This window comes from Mus caroli, unplaced genomic scaffold (assembly GCF_978045245.1).
Source record: "Mus caroli unplaced genomic scaffold, Mus_caroli_1 scaffold_8, whole genome shotgun sequence".
Lineage (NCBI taxonomy): Eukaryota > Metazoa > Chordata > Mammalia > Rodentia > Muridae > Mus > Mus caroli.
Genome location: NW_028227263.1, coordinates 19,628,216 through 19,646,510, shown reverse-complemented (window position 1 = coordinate 19,646,510; position 18,295 = coordinate 19,628,216). Strand labels below are relative to the sequence as shown.

Sequence of the window (18,295 nt, the reverse complement as noted above, 5' to 3'; positions counted from 1 at the left end):
ATGGAACAAGACAAGGGCACCATGGGACACCTCATGAGGGGACTGCTCTGGAGGGCTTACGGAAGGTACCAAGGAGACCAGAGGCTGTGTGGAGAGAGCTCTCATAAACCACCTACTTTGTATGACTTCTGAGAAAGTAGCTTGAGCTCTAGAGTAAATGTTCAAGGTCATCAATAGAAGCAGACTCCTCTGACTGTTACAGCTGTGTCCTTTTTACTACAAACTAACACAAAACCCAGTGTAAGTCAGAGTGCCTTCAGAGGCAGCAGTCTACATATCTGACAATAAGAAAAGTACAAGGGCAGGTCTTTCTATACAGAGAAGTCTGAAAAGAAGCTACTGAGTAGCACCCAGGATAGCATGCTATTTGCCAACAGGCCAATAGCAACATCAACCAGCTGACAAAGACAAACAGAAGAGGAGAAGACCTGGGGCCTTAGTACCTGGACAGCCATCCTCAGCAAATGTCTTAACAGCCTTGAGAATCTATGCATGCAACATCTAGGAACTACGATTCTTTCTTTCCTTTTAACACGTGTTCCTCTCCAACTCCTCATAATCCCTAACAGACAAACTCAAACTCTGGATGCCTACAAGAGTCCTTCGATTCTGCTAGCTGACCGCCTTACCATGCCCTGAAGGAGGTCTGCTAGTACAGAACTATAATCTCAGCTAATCAGAAACTAAGGAAGACAGATCTCAAGTTCAAAGCCTTATTGAGCCAAAGAGTGACTGAGGTCAGCCTGGGCAACTTAACCAGACTCTGTCACAAAATACAAAATGAAGATGGGGTGGGGGTTGGTTAGCAAAATATTTTCCCTCTATATTCAAGGCCCTAGATTTAATCCTTTACATTCCCTAAATCAGGCATGATGGTACACTTCTATAACCCTAGCACTCCAGAGGCAGAACAAGAGGACCAAGAAGGACCTTAAGGTCAGCCTTCAATACATAGCAAGTTTGAGAACAGTCTGAGTTATATGATCCTTTCTCAAAAAAAAGGAAAATAGATCACAAAACAAAAGGAAAAAAACCAAGGTCTAATTCAATGCAGAAGGGTGCCTGTTCCTAGTGCTAGGTTCTAACCTTGGGACCCAAAATAGAGGGGGCGGGGGCAGGGGGACAGGTGGATAGAGGGAGAAAGGAAGAGGGGAAGAGAGGGAGAAAGGTAAAGAGGGAGAGAGGGAGAGGTTGGAGAGATGCCTCAGAGTAAAAGTGATGGCGGTACAAACATGACCACCTAAGTTTGATCCCAGAGCAGGAGGAGAAAACCAACTCTCAAAAGTGGTCCTCTGATCTTCATATGTTTGTGCTATTTGCACACACACATCACATAAACACACATATCATATACATACACACAATAAATAAATATATAAATAAGAAAAAATTAATTTTTTTAAAAGAAAGCATATGAGCTTTTTCTATTAAATTTAATTAGTTTTTGTCAACTGAAGAAAGATGCTCAACTGAGGAACTGCCTCCATCAGACTGGGTCTGTGAGCATATCTTTGGGATAGTTTCTTAATGACTGACATATAACTGCCCAGGCCACTGTGGACAGTGTCACCTCCTTGAGGAGAAAGTCAGTAAGAAGTGTTCTTCCATGGTTCCTGCCTCTGCTCCTGCTTGGCTTCCTGCACTGACTTCCCTCAGTGAAGTCTGTGATGGGAACCTGAGAGCCAAATAAACCCTCCCCTCCGCAGGCTGCTGTGGGTCATAGTGTTTATCACAGCAACAGAAACAAATTAGGACAAGACTCCTTCTATTGCTGATCCACAAGGAAATTCAAAGTTTTTCATGACATATAAAGAATTTTCTCAAAGAATAACTAAGGAAGGAAGGAAGGAAGGAAGGAAGGAAGGAAGGAAGGAAGGAAGGAAGGAAGGAAGGAAGCAGGACACAGGGAGTAGGTAACCAAACTGAAATCTCGGGCAGGAAAATTATGGTTAAGATATAAGTTTTCACTTTCCTTTGAGTCTGGGACAAGATTACCAAGATCTCAAAGTCAGCAGAAACTCAGAATAAGATCCTGTCTTAAATCAAAATAAAAGTAACATATAAAAAAATTCAAATAATCCATTAGGGATACGATACAGTTCAGCAAAGTACGTACATAACCTACTTATGACTCTGAAGTCTAGCCCCAGAACCAGAGAGAGAAAAGATGCTAAATACTATACAGACAGCAGCTTCACAACAGAAAGAATGCTAAGGGGATACCCTAACTCCACCCAAACTGTCCATGCCATAACCAAACCCAGAGAACCAGGGTTAACTATCGACCCATGGGAAAGTAACAGAGTTGATAGATTGGCCCATTGAAGCTGTCCACACAACATTCTGCAGTCTTGTCACAGCACTGATTTGCTGAGCTCCCCTCAAGTAAATCACCTCACTGACTTCTCTTAGTTTGAGAATACCCTCTGGTCCCCTCAAAAGAACATGCTGATCAGATGCACATGGAAATGTTTTCTAAAAGCCACTACAAACAAACCAATCAACCTATGGCTTTATGCACTCGCGTGCATACTCAAGAATGTGCAGATATGGGCTGGTGAGATGGCTCAGTGGGTAAGAGCACCCGACTGCTCTTCCGAAGGTTCGGAGTTCAAATCCCAGCAACCACATGGTGGCTCACAACCATCCGTAACGAGATCTGACTCCCTCTTCTGGGGTGTCTGAAGACAGCTACAGTGTACTTACATATAATCAATAAATAAATCTTTAAAAAAAAATATTAAAAAAAAAAAAAAAGAATGTGCAGATACAATGGCTACAGCTAGAAACAGATGCCCTTCTAGCCCTGCACAGCTGGAAGCACTATCCATCACTTCTGCATCTGATGGAATCACTGCCTATGTGCTACTGGCCTTTGGTTCCAGAGGACAGGCTGACCTGACTTTTGGAATCACTCACATTTTCAGAACCCTCTCTAGTCTGTTTATTAAAAGTAATTATATTCAGATTAACTTTTCTGATTCTAGGGCTAACCGATCACATCGCATTTGCATCAGTCTTTAGAGCAGCCCTAAAGAGTGAACATTGGTTTCTTCATATTTTACAGTTTTGAAACCCAACGCTCAAAAGTGAAGTTGCCTGCCCAAGCTGACAGAGCAGCTTAGGGATGGAAAGAGAACTTTAGCTTCCAGTTCAGAGCCCGATCTATGTACTGTGCCACCCCAGGTATAGCTTTGGAAAAGAAACAAAAGGAAATGAGCAAGATCATGAGGGATCTGGTGAGAATACAGTGAGATAAGGAGCTGGAAGGCAGAAATCTCAGCCTTACAGATTTACCCCAGGAGACACAGCAGCCAGAGTCACAATGGAGGCAAGTGGGTGGTAAGAAGCAGTCATAGGACTGCAGCAAAGCCCAGACTAAAGAAGAAGGTGAGGATGGAGCAGAAAAGGAGAAGCAATTGAAGAAAGAAAGATACCAGCCTTGTCCAACTGTTCCTTTCAAAAGGTTTTATATACCATAATGTCCATGGATCTGAGAAAAGACGTTATCAAGTATACTCCACAATATCGTCTAAACAACAACAACAAAAAAAACCTTTCCCACTTCATAAACAGGAGGCTGTGACAAAGTCAGAGCACACTGTTAGTGAGACAGAACTGAGACTCCTAAGGATGCCTGCCGGCTTTTCTTTTTAAATCCCCCCAAAAACTTCACTCTAGCCTGGCCTTAATTAACGTACAGTGAGTGTTATACGGTGCTCTTTTACTCTTGTCATAATGTCATCTTGTTGTAGAGATTAGCTTGGCTCATGCCATAGTTAGGGGGTTTTTTGCTATAATAAAACACCATGACAAAACAACTTGGAGAGGGAAAGATCTATTTCAGCATACAGTTCTCGGGTCACCCTCCTCCATTCACTGAGGGAAGTCAGGGCAGGAACCTGGAGGCAGGAACTGACTAAAGCAGCAGCCATGAAGGAAGGCTACTTCCTCAACTTGCTCCTCCTGGCGCTCAGTTATTTTGTATACACTCTAGGACAACCTAGCCAGATAGCACCACCCACAGTAGGCTAGGCCCTGCCATCTCAACCACCAGTCAAGAAAATGCCCCACAGACTTGCCTACTACAGATCAATCTCATAGAGGCACTTTCTCAATTGAGCTTCCTTCCTCTCAGTCAATTCCAGCTTGTGTCAAGTTAGCACACACACACACCCAAAATATAATAATAATAATAATAATAATAATAATAATAATAATAATAATAAACTGGACAGCACAGCCTAGTAGTTGTCAGTTAGTTTCAGAGGTCAACCTAACACAAACCTAGTCACTTGGGAAAGGGGGAACACCCCAAATGGAGAATTTCCCAGATCAGACTGACCTGTAGCCATGTCTGTGAGGCATTTTCTTATTGTTAACTGATGCAGAAACATGCAGTTCACTGTGAGCTATGCCATCCATAAGCAGGTGAGACTGGGCTGGTTTAGAAAGATAAGTGAGCAAGCCAATAAGCAACATTTCTCTGGGGTTTCGGCTTAAGGCTCATCTTGAGTTCCTGCCTTGGTTTTCTTTCAGTAGACTAGAAACTATAAAACAAACATACCCTTTCTTCTCCATGTTACAGTTATAGTGTTTATCAGAGTGGCAGAAAGCTAACTAGAACAGTACCCATAGCTACTAATGAGCAGAATATAGTGACAGCCAGATCTATATATAGCAATGGAGCTATCGACATTCCTAAGCAGTTAGAGGGAAAAAGTCTAGAACCCTCACCTAGGAGTCTACCATTAGTCCCCTCTTTCCCCAACAATTGCAAATGATCTTGGGACATGCTAGACTATACAGGAAGTAAAATGCTAACTGAAAAGTTATGATACAGCTTCCATGTGGTCACTATCCATAATGGGGTGGGAGTTTACAGTGATGTAGCTGTTTAAGGATTACCCACACTCCTGTAAATAACCTCTTGCCCATAAATCTGTAATCAATCCCAATAAATCTATAGGTTCACTGTCGCATCCTGCATGGTCATGAAAGGGATAACGTTGTGACATGGCTCCTGCCCCGTGGAGCAGAGCCAGCAGGGCACAGGCCTCCATGAGTATTGACAGTTGCTAGGTATATGGCTTGTGTGTGTATGTATGTATGTATGTATGTACGTATGTATGTATAAAACTTCATGTTCCTCCTTCGGAAACTATTCTCCCTGCCAAGGTAATTAGGGAATGTTCTCTCTGCCAAGGTTAATGACTCAGTGATAATCGTCAGGAGGCAAGGGTGTGTGTCTATGTCCTTAGGAAAATGGTAAAGTAAGTGCTATGACCTTCGGGACAGCCCTTAAGGCTGTGCAAAAGAACTCTGAAAACATGAGTTCAAAAATATATAAACAGGATTTCTCAACTATGCAAAATACAAGGATGCAATATGAAGTATATGAGGGGCAGGCTTCATGGACCAAAAGAACAGAAGCAGCTGCATTATGAGCCAGCATGTCAGAAAGATACAAAGGCAGGCAGATTCCTGAGTTCAAGGTCAGCCTGGGACAGTGAATTTAGGCCCAGGTGTGGTGGGAATGGTGGTCTCAGAAACAGATCCTACCCAGCAAACTTACTGTCTGTGCTTACAAAGGCAGGCAGATCACTGCATTCATTTGCAATGTTAAGAAAAATGTGCTAGCTGTCTTCTCCTAGGAATCAGGGGTTAAGATAAAAAAGCTGATTGGTAGAATAATCAAATGGAACCTGAGGTTGAAGATTGAATTAATATGTAAATGAAAGACTGGGGGTTGGTCTGTGAGAGCTGAGCTGTCTGGAAGTCTCTGGAGAGCTGTCTCAAGCACAACACAGGCTGTCAGCTTGTACCCACGATTGACTCTGAGTCCTTCTTTCACAGCTCCCGAATACCCCTTCCTCAGAACCCCTCTCCAAGTTGAGGGTTTGGCAGTTCACCAAATTGACTTTGGTGAAATTATAATTTGGTCTGTAATTGGGCCCTATCCGAGGTGAATAGACATTTGATCCCTTTTCCCCAGGAAAAGTTAGTGCTCAGCTCTACCTTTCCTACAGTAAACCAGCACAGAGCATCTGCTAACTCCTGTCCCTCAGTTTGGTGCTCAGCACAACCCAAACCTCAAGCTTACTCTCCCACAGTTGGTTGGCTTGCATCTAGAAGGAGGTTCTTTTATGGGAAGCCTGAAGAACAGAAGCAAGCTGACTGACAACAATCTCCAAGTAAAGTGAGGGCAGGGACTTGTTTGCTTCTTGACCATGTCTGACTTTTTTCCCAATTGTAAATAGCATACAAATATATAAAACTATCACCATCAGTTCAATGGAAACACATACAAGTCTACTGAGAGACACACACTGGGGATGGCGCTCAATTATCCCCATTGTAGTTCACAGCCTATCTTCTGAGGTGAGAACATTGAAAGCTACAGAAATAAAAATGAGTTATGCCAGGGCACAGACTGAACAAAAATAACCAGAGCTTACACACTGAACTGGGTCCGAGTGAGTTTTAAGGCATTCTTGCTCCTTTTCCTAAGCCCTATTTTCTGACCTCAGCACCAGCTCTTTATCCCTTCTTTTTGCTCCAGTTAAGCTGTAGTCTCTTAGTGACACCTGATTCACCTTCTTTCAAATGCTCTCAGATGTCTCTGAATCTGTCTCAAAACTTCCCCATCACAGAAGCTGCTCTCTTCCTCCACCCTCACCTCCTAGTCTCTCTTCACTGGGTGCTCTAGCCTCAGCCCACTGAGTGGTCTGGGGCACACAGGATGTTTCTCTCTCTTCTGACTCTGCACGTACTGTCCCCTCTACCAAAACACTTCCTCAGCTTGAGTCCTCCGTGCCCACTGTCTGCTCCCAGGAATGGTTCACCTCACTGTCACGTCTAGGTATTCCAGTCTTTAAGACACTCTGACCCTCTTTGAGAAAGCCTGGTTTTCAGATCAAACATTTGCTTTTTTCATGCACATATAGATAGCACTCCTAGCCTGGACCCTTGCAACTGGAAAACTTTTTTTTTTTTTAAAGTCAACTTTTCCGCATCATCCTTCACTTACCCAGCAGTGCCATCCTAGGGATGTACTAATAGAAAGAGCTACCTGACTACATCAGAAAATATGTTCAAGACTATATCATATCAGATGGGCTGGTGCTTAACTGTAATCAGTCCCAGAGACTGAGGCGGGAAGATTACCACAGATTCCAGGCCATGCTGATATATGTAGAAAACTTATCTCACAAACAAGGAAACAAAGGATGGGGATGGTGGTATACAACTGTAGTATCAGCACTTGAAAGGTGGGGGTAGGGGGCTGGAGAGATGGCTCAACAGCTACAGACTGCTCTTCCGAAGGTCCTGGTCAAATCCCAGCAACCACATGGTGGCTCACAACCATCTGTAATGAGATCTGACACCCTCTTCTGGGGTGTCTGAAGACAGCTATAATGTACTTGCATATAATAAATAAATCTTTAAAAAGAAAGGAAGGAAGGAAGGTGGGAGCAGGGAGCTGAAGGCCATGCTTAGCTCCATAGCAAGTCAAAACAAAACAAAGTCCGTGATTCATGGTTCCCCAAAACCAAAAAAGCCCAAATCAGCAGAATGAATTCCCATCTAGTAATGATTATGAACAAAGCCTGCACGCAACAGTTATACCTCAAACACAATGTCAAGCAAAGAAGCCAGACCAATAAATATACCTTACATGCTTTCCTTCGGAGAAACTCTAGAATAGGCAAAATTAGTCTGTCTTGTTAAGCTGGAGCTGGGGTTATTTCTAGAGAAGGCGGCAGAGGAGTGGGAAGAGAAGCCCATGTGCAGAGGCCTCCCCTGGCCTTTTTAAGTCTTGGTCATAGTGCCCCCAGCATGCCACAGTAACTAAGACGTACACCATACTTTAATGAAAAGTCTGTTTTAAAAACACAAACAAGCCGGGCAGTGGTGGCGCACACCTTTAATCCCAGCACTTGGGAGGCAGAGGCAGGTGGATTTCTGAGTTTGAGGCCCGCCTGGTCTACAGAGTGAGTTCCAGGACCTGTCTCGAAAAACCAAAAAAAAAAAAAAAAAAAAGACCACAAACAGGCAAAAGAAATATTAAAAGCAGACTGCAGTGATGGCAACAGAATACTCAATTCACTGAGATCTTCAGATACAGTGAGAGGATTCTATGGCATGTAAAACTATACCTTAACAAAGTGTTTTAGAACCCTATGTGTGTTTATACAGTAGTGGGTAACTGGGGTGCAAAATCAGTAAAAACAAGCATTTGCCAGAAAGGCTAATAAATAACTATACTCATAGTCCTCAAGGAGGCTGAGGCCGAAAGGATTACCACAAACAAGGCCATTCTGGGCTATGTAGAAGGTTATGTATCTTGCTCCTAAAATCTAAAAGGAACTCAAAAGAACATTTGTTAAATGGAGACAAAATTGGGTGTCATTCAAACTTAACTCGTGAGTGCTTTACTATAGTCTTTTAAAGAACTTTAGTAGCAGCTGCATAACAGAAAGAAAACCCTTTATGTATTTAGGAACACACACATACACCAACAACCACAACAACAATTCATTGGGGGAACAAGGGCCCAGAGTTTGAAAGAGAACAAGCAATGGTATATGGAAGGAAAGAAGAGGATGGGGAAAATGAAGTAATTATATTAAAAACTCAAAAAACAAATTAAATTAATATTTTAAAGGCCCTAACCTCAGACTTCTCCTGTCCTGTTTATCTAGCACAACAATGAGATGGGACTATAGATTTCAAGCCTGGCTCCACACAGAACTCTATGTCCCCAGAACCTTGTTCTCTGTGCCTCAGTCTCTTTACCTAGAAAAGAGAGATTATATGGAAAAATAGTGACAGCACAGGGCTCTTACAAAGACTGAATGTATCACTCTTCCTGTAGTAAAGAGGGTCTTTCTCCTAGAAATAAGAAGGAAGCCCTCGCTTAGGAAAGGAAAGTCAGCGTGAGTGCTTTACCTGATGAAACGTGTACTTGAACAGAAGGGTCAAGAACTCCACCACCGGGAACTGGGAATAGGACTCGATTCTTCTTAGGTGAACACTCACAAAGAGCCGCAGGAAGTCAGTAAACTTCTCAATGTAACTACACAAGACAAGAAGAAAAAGGATGACATAAGAAATATAGCCACCTTTTTAGAAGAAAAGTTAAATTCAATCAAACTCTTTCTCAGTACAGAACTATACAAACATACATTTCCAGTTAAAGACACAAAGGCCTGCAACAATTACCTACGAGACAGGCAACCCTTCATTCCATTATCACCTGAAACACAGCAGAAAAGCAGCTTTAATCCTCAGACACTATCTGCCCCTGCTTGTTACAAACTCAAGCTCCCGTATGTCCTTACACACTGTGTTAAGACCCACTTAAGGGAAAAGAGCTGCCTAAAAAAGGTGCTGGGGAGATGAGACTATCTTCAAATCTGGCAAACCTAGACAACCAGGTCTTTGCTTGGGGGCTGATATTAGGTTAAAATGCACTAAGCAGAGACAGAACAAGTCTATCCAGAGGGGACAGCATCTACATAAATACAGTGAGGCTCACAACCCAGCTTCTGTCCTCCCCTTTGACACCAGAACTAATGAAGAACTGCACATCTACTGTCCAAGGGAGGAAGGCTGTAAGGAGGCAATTAGTCTCATGCCTCCATTTTGTGGGTGAGGTTCCAAGAGTGAAGTGACCCACCAAGATCCCTCAGCCACCACCCAGCAGAGGATGCTATCTCTGTGCAGTGCCTTTCCTGTGCACCTCAGTTCACCCATAATCCCCAAGTCACTTCACAGCTGAATGAGTCAGTCATGGTTACAAGGTAAGGGATTTCTGTTATTAAACACACAGAAACTGGCATTTTAAGCCCCAATACCAAAAGTGATTAGAGAGTGAGATGGACATGATTTCCCATTTCAGAGACCAAAAATATCTACACATTCTAGGCCTCAGCTGAATATCACCTCATGTGTAGAAGCAATTCTGAAATCATTAACTGCAGAAAGCAGAGATATATGAAATAGCAAAAGGGAAAAAGACAACCATCTTTCAGAAGAACCAAGTAGGCCCAGAAATCCATGGTCTCCTGTTCCTGGGACCTACTCCCTTAGTGAGGCCAACCCTCTTGCCTGTCCTCTAGATGTCTGGCTCATATAGTAAGGCATTAAATATTAAATAATCTGGTTGGGATTTTTTGTGTTTTAAGACAGGGTCCTGCTATGCAGCTCTAGGTGGCCTGGAACTATGTAGACCAGGCTGGCCTCAAACCATTGGTAATCCTCCTGCCTGGCTCTCCTCCCTCTCCCTCCCCAGTGCTGGGGCTTACAAATGTGAGCCACAGGCCCAGCACTAAAATTGATCTTGAGAAAGCAAAGTACAAAGCACCTTCTCTCTGCAACCTTCAGGGACTCCTGGGGGACAGACAGCAAGTCCTCATTTCTTACTCAGCATATGTATGCTCCATGGTTTTACATGGCTCTTCAGGGGCAACAGCCAGCCAGCTTACTGATCTTAAAGAAGTTACACTTGTTAACCATAAAAGAAAAGTACCCAGCCTTCTCAAGTTTACTTTAATCTTCAACTGAAATTTAAAAATGCAAGCTATATATGGGGACTCATGCTGTTAATCCTAGAAACCCAGTAAAGCTAGGTTAGGAGGGATGCCACAAGTTCAAGGCCACGCTGAGCTACACAGCAAATTCCAAAAAGAAAGGGTCCCCACCCAAACAAGAACTAGGCTCCTGCAATGCTGACACTAGGGGTGTGCTTGCACCTCACTTTTCCCCGTGCCCACCCTCCTGGTACATGTACTAATGAACAAAGTTAGACAAGGGCAGGAGGAAGAGGAAAGCCAAGGACCCGGTTAAGCAGCTTCTAAACAGCTGACCACCTGGTTTAGAATTAGTTAGAGACCAAGAGCTAGGAAGCAAGCACACACTGGTTTCTGTCACCTTTCTGCTTCCAGGCACCTCTCAGCTTTCACTTCGGATCCAGGACTAGCCAAAACAACACAGTTGGTATAAGCAGTTATAGACATTTTTATTAACATATGAAGACAAGATGGCCTTTCTTTAGCAACACTAGAAAGGATATGAAATTGTGTGAATTGTGAGACATTTAAATTCAAACAGAAAGGCACTACTAAATAATAAGGGGGAAATCCTACTGGGTAGAGGAAAGATGGCTCAGGTAAAGGCACTTACTAGCAAAACTGATGATCGATCCAAATTTGACCCCCAGGGACCCACAAGGTAGAAAAGAAAACCAATTCTAGTAATTCTGATTTCTACACACATAACACAGAGTGTGCCTATACCCAACCACAAAATAAATAAATAAATGTAACAAACAGAACTTTTATTAAGGAAAGGTCCTCTTGGGTTCCGAGTACTTACACTAGTACTCACTATGAGTACTATAAAAACAGGTTACAAAAAGCTTATTCACAATGAATCAAATCAAACCAATCTTCCACTCAAGTTTTAACCAGAAAAATTTAAAACTCCCCACTTTAAAACAACAAAAACTATGTTGACTTGGGGCAGCTGACTTTACAGCCTACCACACTTATTCTAAACAAAGCAAAGAACTAAGCTCACTTATCCCTTAATAACAATCAGGTTGCACCAGGAAGTCTGTAACTATTTACTAATGAAATACACTGCAAATGCTTTGAAGCTTCAACAGCACAGGATTGTTAGAAACACAAGCTGCCAGTTGCCCTTCATCTTTATATAGCAGTGGCACCAGGTTTTGCAAAGAAGATGTTGTAGCCTCACTTCTACGCTGCGTGAGCACATTCCGTGTTATGTGTGGCAGGAAGACTTGCCTGGCAGACACAAGGTCCTAGGAGCACTGGAGGTGAAGGGGAGAGTCAGAAAACCACAAGATAAACAGATAATATCACCTGCAATGGTAATAAAGAAACCTTGACTCAGACTACTAAATTCACTAAGGTCATCTTTTGTAATCAAGAAAAATGGGCCTGGGGAATTTTAGGTCAAGAGGGCAGTAACCAAGCAATGCAATTCAAGTCTATGCCTCTAAACCATACCTACCCGACGATGTCTCCCATCTTGGATCAACAGCTATTATTTATGTGAAACTCAAAATAGTAAGAGTGTTCATATACTCTGCAAGATACCCACTCAGGACAAGTCCAATAGTGAAAACCAAAAAGCAGTAGCAAGTGAGAAGGGTGATGTAACCCTGTACCTCTGCAGACCGCTTCTGTTCTTGCCTATGAAGGAGCCGCACTCTCACTTCCTGCACATGAGACCTGCAGCAGACAGTAAGGAAGGGGGACAGAGCGTGGACAGGACAGGAGGAGGATGGATGGGGAAAGAGACAACAGGTCTTCACACTACACCAGCACTTTCACACTCAGTTCACTTCCCTTAACCACCCAAGTCCTTCTAGTTCAGCCTGAATATTCTGAAACACCTACCTTTCTATCTTTATCAGTAGCCCATATTCTGAAACCAAAGGGGATTACAGACACCGCATGACAACAGCCAGGCCCTTTCCCGGGCACGACTCCCGCCTGTTCTCATTACCTCTCATCGAGCTCCTCTAGCCTGCTCTTCACTGTGTGGGCATTGTTATCCTTGGTGATTTTTTGCAGGAGGTAGAAGGTTTGTTGAAACATTCGCAATAAGTATTCCTCAAATTCCATAGGCACACAGTTCTTGGACATGAGTTCATTGATGCAGGACATGGCCAAGACCCCAAGTCGGCCACGCTCCTGACCCAAAACACAGTTCTGGCTGCTGCCATTCACTGACGCCATCTTTCTGGCCCGGGTATCGCAGCCAAATCGAGCAAAGTGGAAGATAGTGGTGAGGAGGGATGGGGTGATGCTGGCAGACAGAGGAATCCAACTGAAGAGGTGGGCCAGGCACTCCAAGGCCAGGGAACAGACATACTCACTCTCCACATCCAGGATGGGGATGGGCTGGTGCAGCAGTTTGGCTGAACTAGGACTCTGCAACAGGTTACTCAGTAAATCACCTGGAAATTCAAAACATGCTTTTACAACACACCGTACCAAACCTCTTGAAACACTGCAATGAATTCTCCTTTTCCCAAAACACTTTAGTCACCATAAAAGCAAAACCTAAAACCAATATGCTTTATATTCAATACCAACTAAAGATAATACCAAAACGCCAAATATAAAATTACAGACTAAGAGAGTTACAGGCTTAAACCAAAGACAAAGCTTCATAAGAAAGATAAAACGGGCTGGTGAGATGGCTCAGCGGTTAAGAGCACTGACTGCTCTTCTAAAGGTCCTGAGTTCAAATCCCAGCAACCACATGGTGGCTCACAACCATCCATAACAAGATCTGGTGCCCTTTTCTGGTGTGTCTGAAGACAGCTACAGTGTACTTACATATAATAAATAAATAAATAAATAAATATTTAAAAAAAAAAAAGAAAGATAAAACAAATGAAACATGAAAATCTGACCACAGTAAGAGAAGAAAGGTTTATTAAAACAATCAAAACACAAACCTCAACAAAAAAATACCAATAAGTTGAACAACATATCATCAAATAATAGTTTCTTATCGATGTAAAGAATGTAACCAAGAAGACAGCGGATTATCAGAAGTCAGCAACAATTCCTAACACCAACAAGAACTAAAGTTTCAAACATTAAGAACTACTGCCTACCACTAGTAGCATCTACATGCTCAAATAGGTGGTGGGTATGAAGAAACAATTTTCTAAAGAAATGCAAAAGATCAGCTAGCTTATAAAGATACGTAGAGCTCGGCATTAGAAAATGCAATCTAACATGCAACAAAGAAAAACCGCACTACTGCCAAACGTCACTTGGGGCAAGAGAAGCTACAGGAATACTCACATAGCTCTGCCACAGAATCTGGCCCTCTGGAATCCTGTCAACTCCTAGCATATTTCAAAGCAATTCTCATACAACTCTATGAGGAACAGATAGAGGCTCTTGTATAGGGGCAGCTGGAGACAATCTAGGCTTCTCAGCAAAGCCAAAAGACAAACAAAATACTGAGGACATGTACCTCATACAACAACCATGCAGAAGTTTGTGTCTAAAGGCACAGGTCAGACAGCATCAGAGTACAAGACTACCATATTATTTACACAGTAAATATATGGACACCAATCAGTTTTCACAAAGAGGCCACACATTATATACACTTAAATGTTTGTCTGTTTTGGGAAAGGGGGAGTGAGAGAACAGGCTTGAAAGGGAATTAAACACAGACACACAGTGAGAGAGAGAGAGAGAGAGAGAGAGAGAGAGAGAGAGAGAGAGAGAGAGAGGGAGAGGGAGAGGGAGAGAAATAGAGAGGGAGAGAAATAGAGAGAGAAATAGAGAAACACACAAACAAACAAAGTGGGGATTCAATGTCTCAAAAGGTCAATGTCCTTCCTGCCAAGCCTAACAGTATTGACAGTATTAACAGTATTAAGTTCGATACCCAGGGTCCATATGGTAGAAGGAGAGAACTGACAAAGTTGTCTTCTGGGTTGATGAGGCAGAGGCAGGCACAGCTAGTTTACCAAAAACAAACAAGCAAACAAAACAGAACAAACACTGAAAGTTAAGGAGATAGATTAGTGGGTAAAAGAGTCGCCCATGGAACCCTAACAACCTCAGAGTAATTCCCAGAAACCACATGAGCCAAATGCAGTCTACACATCTAGAATTCTAGCACTCCTATGGCAAGTTCGGAGTTAGAGACAAGAGAATCACCTAGAAGCTCAGGGGCCAGCTAGCTTGCCATGTGCAGCACAGCACAGAAACAAGTGAGCATGCGCTGAGTGAGGTGGGAAGTGAAAAGCTGTCCTCTGACCTACACACGTGCATCATGGCACACACGCGCCAGTGAACAAGGCCACACATACACCATGATGATTTGAGTGCTATAGGCTGCAGAGCATAAGGGAGTGCATTACCTGTTCTGATAGCTTCAACTTTTAAATTTAAGTCTTTCTACAAAACTTCACTTCTCTTTACATCTGCAAAATTTCTCCTAACTCATTCAAATACTGAAAAATGTGTATTTGCTGAGCCACTGAAAATACCTAAAGATAGCCACTAAGCACAAAGTTCACACATTACTGAAGGCTTGATATATACTCTAGAATTCTATAAGTACTATGAAAATTGACTAATGGTTTTTAATCTGAGTATGATACGCAGATTGTAAAGTAGCGTTCTATGAATAGCCCTAAACCCAAAACCAGTGTGTTCTCAGTTCTACAGGCCGTCTATAAGAATCCCAAGTCCCATGTTGAGATGGTTTGTATATGCTCGGCCCAGGGAGTGGCACTCTTAGGAGGTTTGGCCTTGTTGGAGCAGGGGTATCACTGTGGATGTGGGCTTTAAGACCCTTGTCCTAGCTGCCTAGTAGTCAGTCTTCAGAGCTGCCTTCAGAATAAGAAGTGGAACCTCAGCTCCTTCAGCCCCACAGCTGCCTGGACACTGCCATGCTCCCATCCTGATGATAATGGACTGAACCTCTGAACCTGTAAGCCAGCCCCAAGTAAATGTTGTCCTTTATAAGAGTTGCCTTAGTCATGATGTCACAACAGTAAAACCCTAACCAAGAACAAGCTATTTGAACAGCCTAGGGCTTAGAGGTTTAATTTAACATCTCACTTCTTAAAGAGAATGGGGAAATGCAAAAATATCTCTTATTATCACACCAGCCTATACAGGACAGAAAGAAATGTGCTAGCCCCAGGCTGTGCTCCACCTGGAAAGTTTCTGTAGCCATCTGGTGTAAACAGATTCACTTACCCACAGTTTAGAGACTTCATTGAATTACTCTTACTTCCTCAATTATTTACATGAATAATGTAAACTCAACACTACTGCACACTGGTCCTCAATTTGCCCTGGCAATATGACCTTTGTCCCAGTCAATAGTCATCTCAAGTCTTAGCATATAACAAACTCAGAACAAACAAAACAGCCAGGGAACAAAGATGTAACAAAGAAGAAGGGTTGGTAATTATAAACTGGTAGGGGGCAGGCAAGATAGCTCAGAAGGTACTTGCGCCAAGCCTGGCAACCTGAGTTTGATCCCCAGCTTCTGAAAGTTGTCCTCTGGCCTCTACACGGGCATTGTACACAAAATAAGTGTAAAAAGTTTTAATAATAAATTGGCAGAACAGAAGTGAATAGCACAAAATCAAAAGTGTCGCCTTCATTACAGAGAAGCAAGAAGCAAAATGTGCTGTTCAAAATACTGTATTAGGAAGTACAGATATTCAGAAGAAAACAGTAGAAAGCTAGCTCCTCAGAAAACATAAGCAGAAAGGCCAGAAAAGATTAGGAAGAATGAACATCTGCATCCTAGTTAGATTAGCTATTGCAATTCCCAGCTGAGACCCTAACTGCATTTAGCCAGAAATACCATAGAGGCAGCAGACCATACCACTTTCTCCTGACGTCGGGGATGGTGGTGGGGTGGCAGCAGTAACACTGTGTTTGTCCCAGACAGTTTCCAAGATACCTACCAAAAAAGAAGAAACAATGAGAGATACTAAGTCCAACATACAAAAATCAAAATTAAAAAACATGACACCACAATCAAACATCAATATTCACATATCCCTTTCTCTCTATATACGATGTACATGTTCATGTGTATATGAGCATGTGCATGTGAAGGCCCAAGACTGATGCTGAGACTCTTCCTTGACTGCTCTTCCACCTTACTCTTTTGAAGCAGGGCCTCTTTCCTGGTATCCCTAAGGAACTTGCTCTGGGAGCTGAGGCTGACATTACAGGTGGGGCCCCTTTCCCAGCCAGCATTTGTGTGGGTCCTGGAAATCTCAACTCTAGTCTCCTTATTTGTGCACCAAGTGCTTTAGCCACTCAACCGTGTCTCCAGCTCTGTTTTTCAGCCCTGTCCCAGTGTAGCATGGCTACTGCTCTATCTGGACCTTGCAGTGTGGCTTCTCCTCACTGTTTTTCCAACCTTGCTCGTGATCACTACATCTACCAAGGGTCATCTTGGTGTTCTAGGACACTACCGAAACCCTTCTTTTCTCTCAGCTGTTCTCTGGTTCTGAGCCTCTGTCACCCATCGTTACTGTCATCCTCTGCCCAGTTACCATTTAGATTGTTTATCATTCCTCTACTTTCCTCACTGACCTTCTTCTCCTAGTTTACTCTCTCTACTGGAGAAACTGTCTACTGTTGTGGCTTCAACCAAATGTCTCCCCGTCCAAAACTCATTTGACTCTACACACAAGCTCAACTGTTACATGAAAACAGGTAAGGAATCTAGTCACAGATCAGTACAGCCAAATGCTTCCTGGGTCAAACCACTTAGACACCCCAAACTCAGCTTTTCACCCCTGCAAATCTACCAATGACCCCAACACCTTTCTTACGGGGTGTGGTGGTTTGAATAGGTATGGTCCCCACAGACTCGTGTGTTTAAATACTTGGTCCATGGGAAGTGGCACTATTAGGAGGTGTGGTCTTCTTGGAGAAAGTGTCACTGTACGGACAGGCTCTGCCTATTGTGGAAGTCAGTCTCCTCCTTGCTGCCTTGAATCAAGATGTAGAACTCTCAGCTCCTTCTCCAGCACCATATAGGCTTAAACATTGCCATGTTTCCTGCTATGATAATGAACAGAACCTCTGAACCTGAATGCCAGCCCTAATTAAATGTTCTTTTTTTAAGAGTCACCTTGGTCATGGTGTCTCTACATAGCAGTAAAACCCTAACTAAGACATAAGTTAGTACCAGGACTAGGGTATTGCCATGATAGGCCTGTTTTTTAGGTTTTTTGTTTTTGTTTTTGTTGTTTGTTTGTTTGTCTGTTTTTAAGAGGAACGTGGATTTGGGGAGTTTGGATTAAAAAAGCAGTGGAATGCTTCAAGTGGGGGTTAATGGGCCATCCTAGTAGGAATATAGAAGACACTGGTGCTGAGGGTGAATTGAACAGTGGGGGCCTGGCTCAAGAGGTTTCAAAGAATTTTAGAAATCACTCTTGTGACATTTTGGTAAAGAATGTGGCTGGCTGCTTTTTGCCATTGTCTGAAGAATCTGTGTGGGGCTAAAGAGGTTTAAACAGCCTAGACTCTGTCCATTGTTTCAGCAATGAAACCCTAACTAAGGCAGTAGGTAAACAGCACAGCCCACAGATCTTGGCACCTGACCTCTATATACCCTGTTTTCCCAGCCGTACCTGATCCAGTCTTCTGCAATACTGACCGTCACATCTACCTGCTGTGTCTTCAATACACACCAACCTCCTTCCTCACTGCCACTCTGCTCCCTTGTTCTAAATCTCAGC

The 18,295-nt window shown here is 43.0% G+C and overlaps 1 protein-coding gene across 3 annotated transcripts in view; it reads right to left on the bottom strand.

The window, feature by feature from the left end:
* Positions 1–18,295, bottom strand: part of Xpo6 (exportin 6) — a 99,090-nt gene that overhangs the window by 39,333 nt on the left and 41,462 nt on the right. For 2 of the 3 annotated variants that reach the window (XM_021166261.3, XM_021166262.3), the window contains exons 6-8: positions 16,420–16,497; positions 12,541–12,994; positions 8,953–9,079 (exon numbers count right to left, since the gene is read on the bottom strand). In XM_021166261.3, the coding sequence (XP_021021920.1) occupies positions 8,953–9,079; positions 12,541–12,994; positions 16,420–16,497 (659 nt within the window). Of the gene's footprint in view, positions 1–8,952; positions 9,080–10,935; positions 11,065–12,540; positions 12,995–16,419; positions 16,498–18,295 lie in introns of all 3 variants that reach the window. The other variant, XM_085841337.1, reaches the window with a different exon arrangement.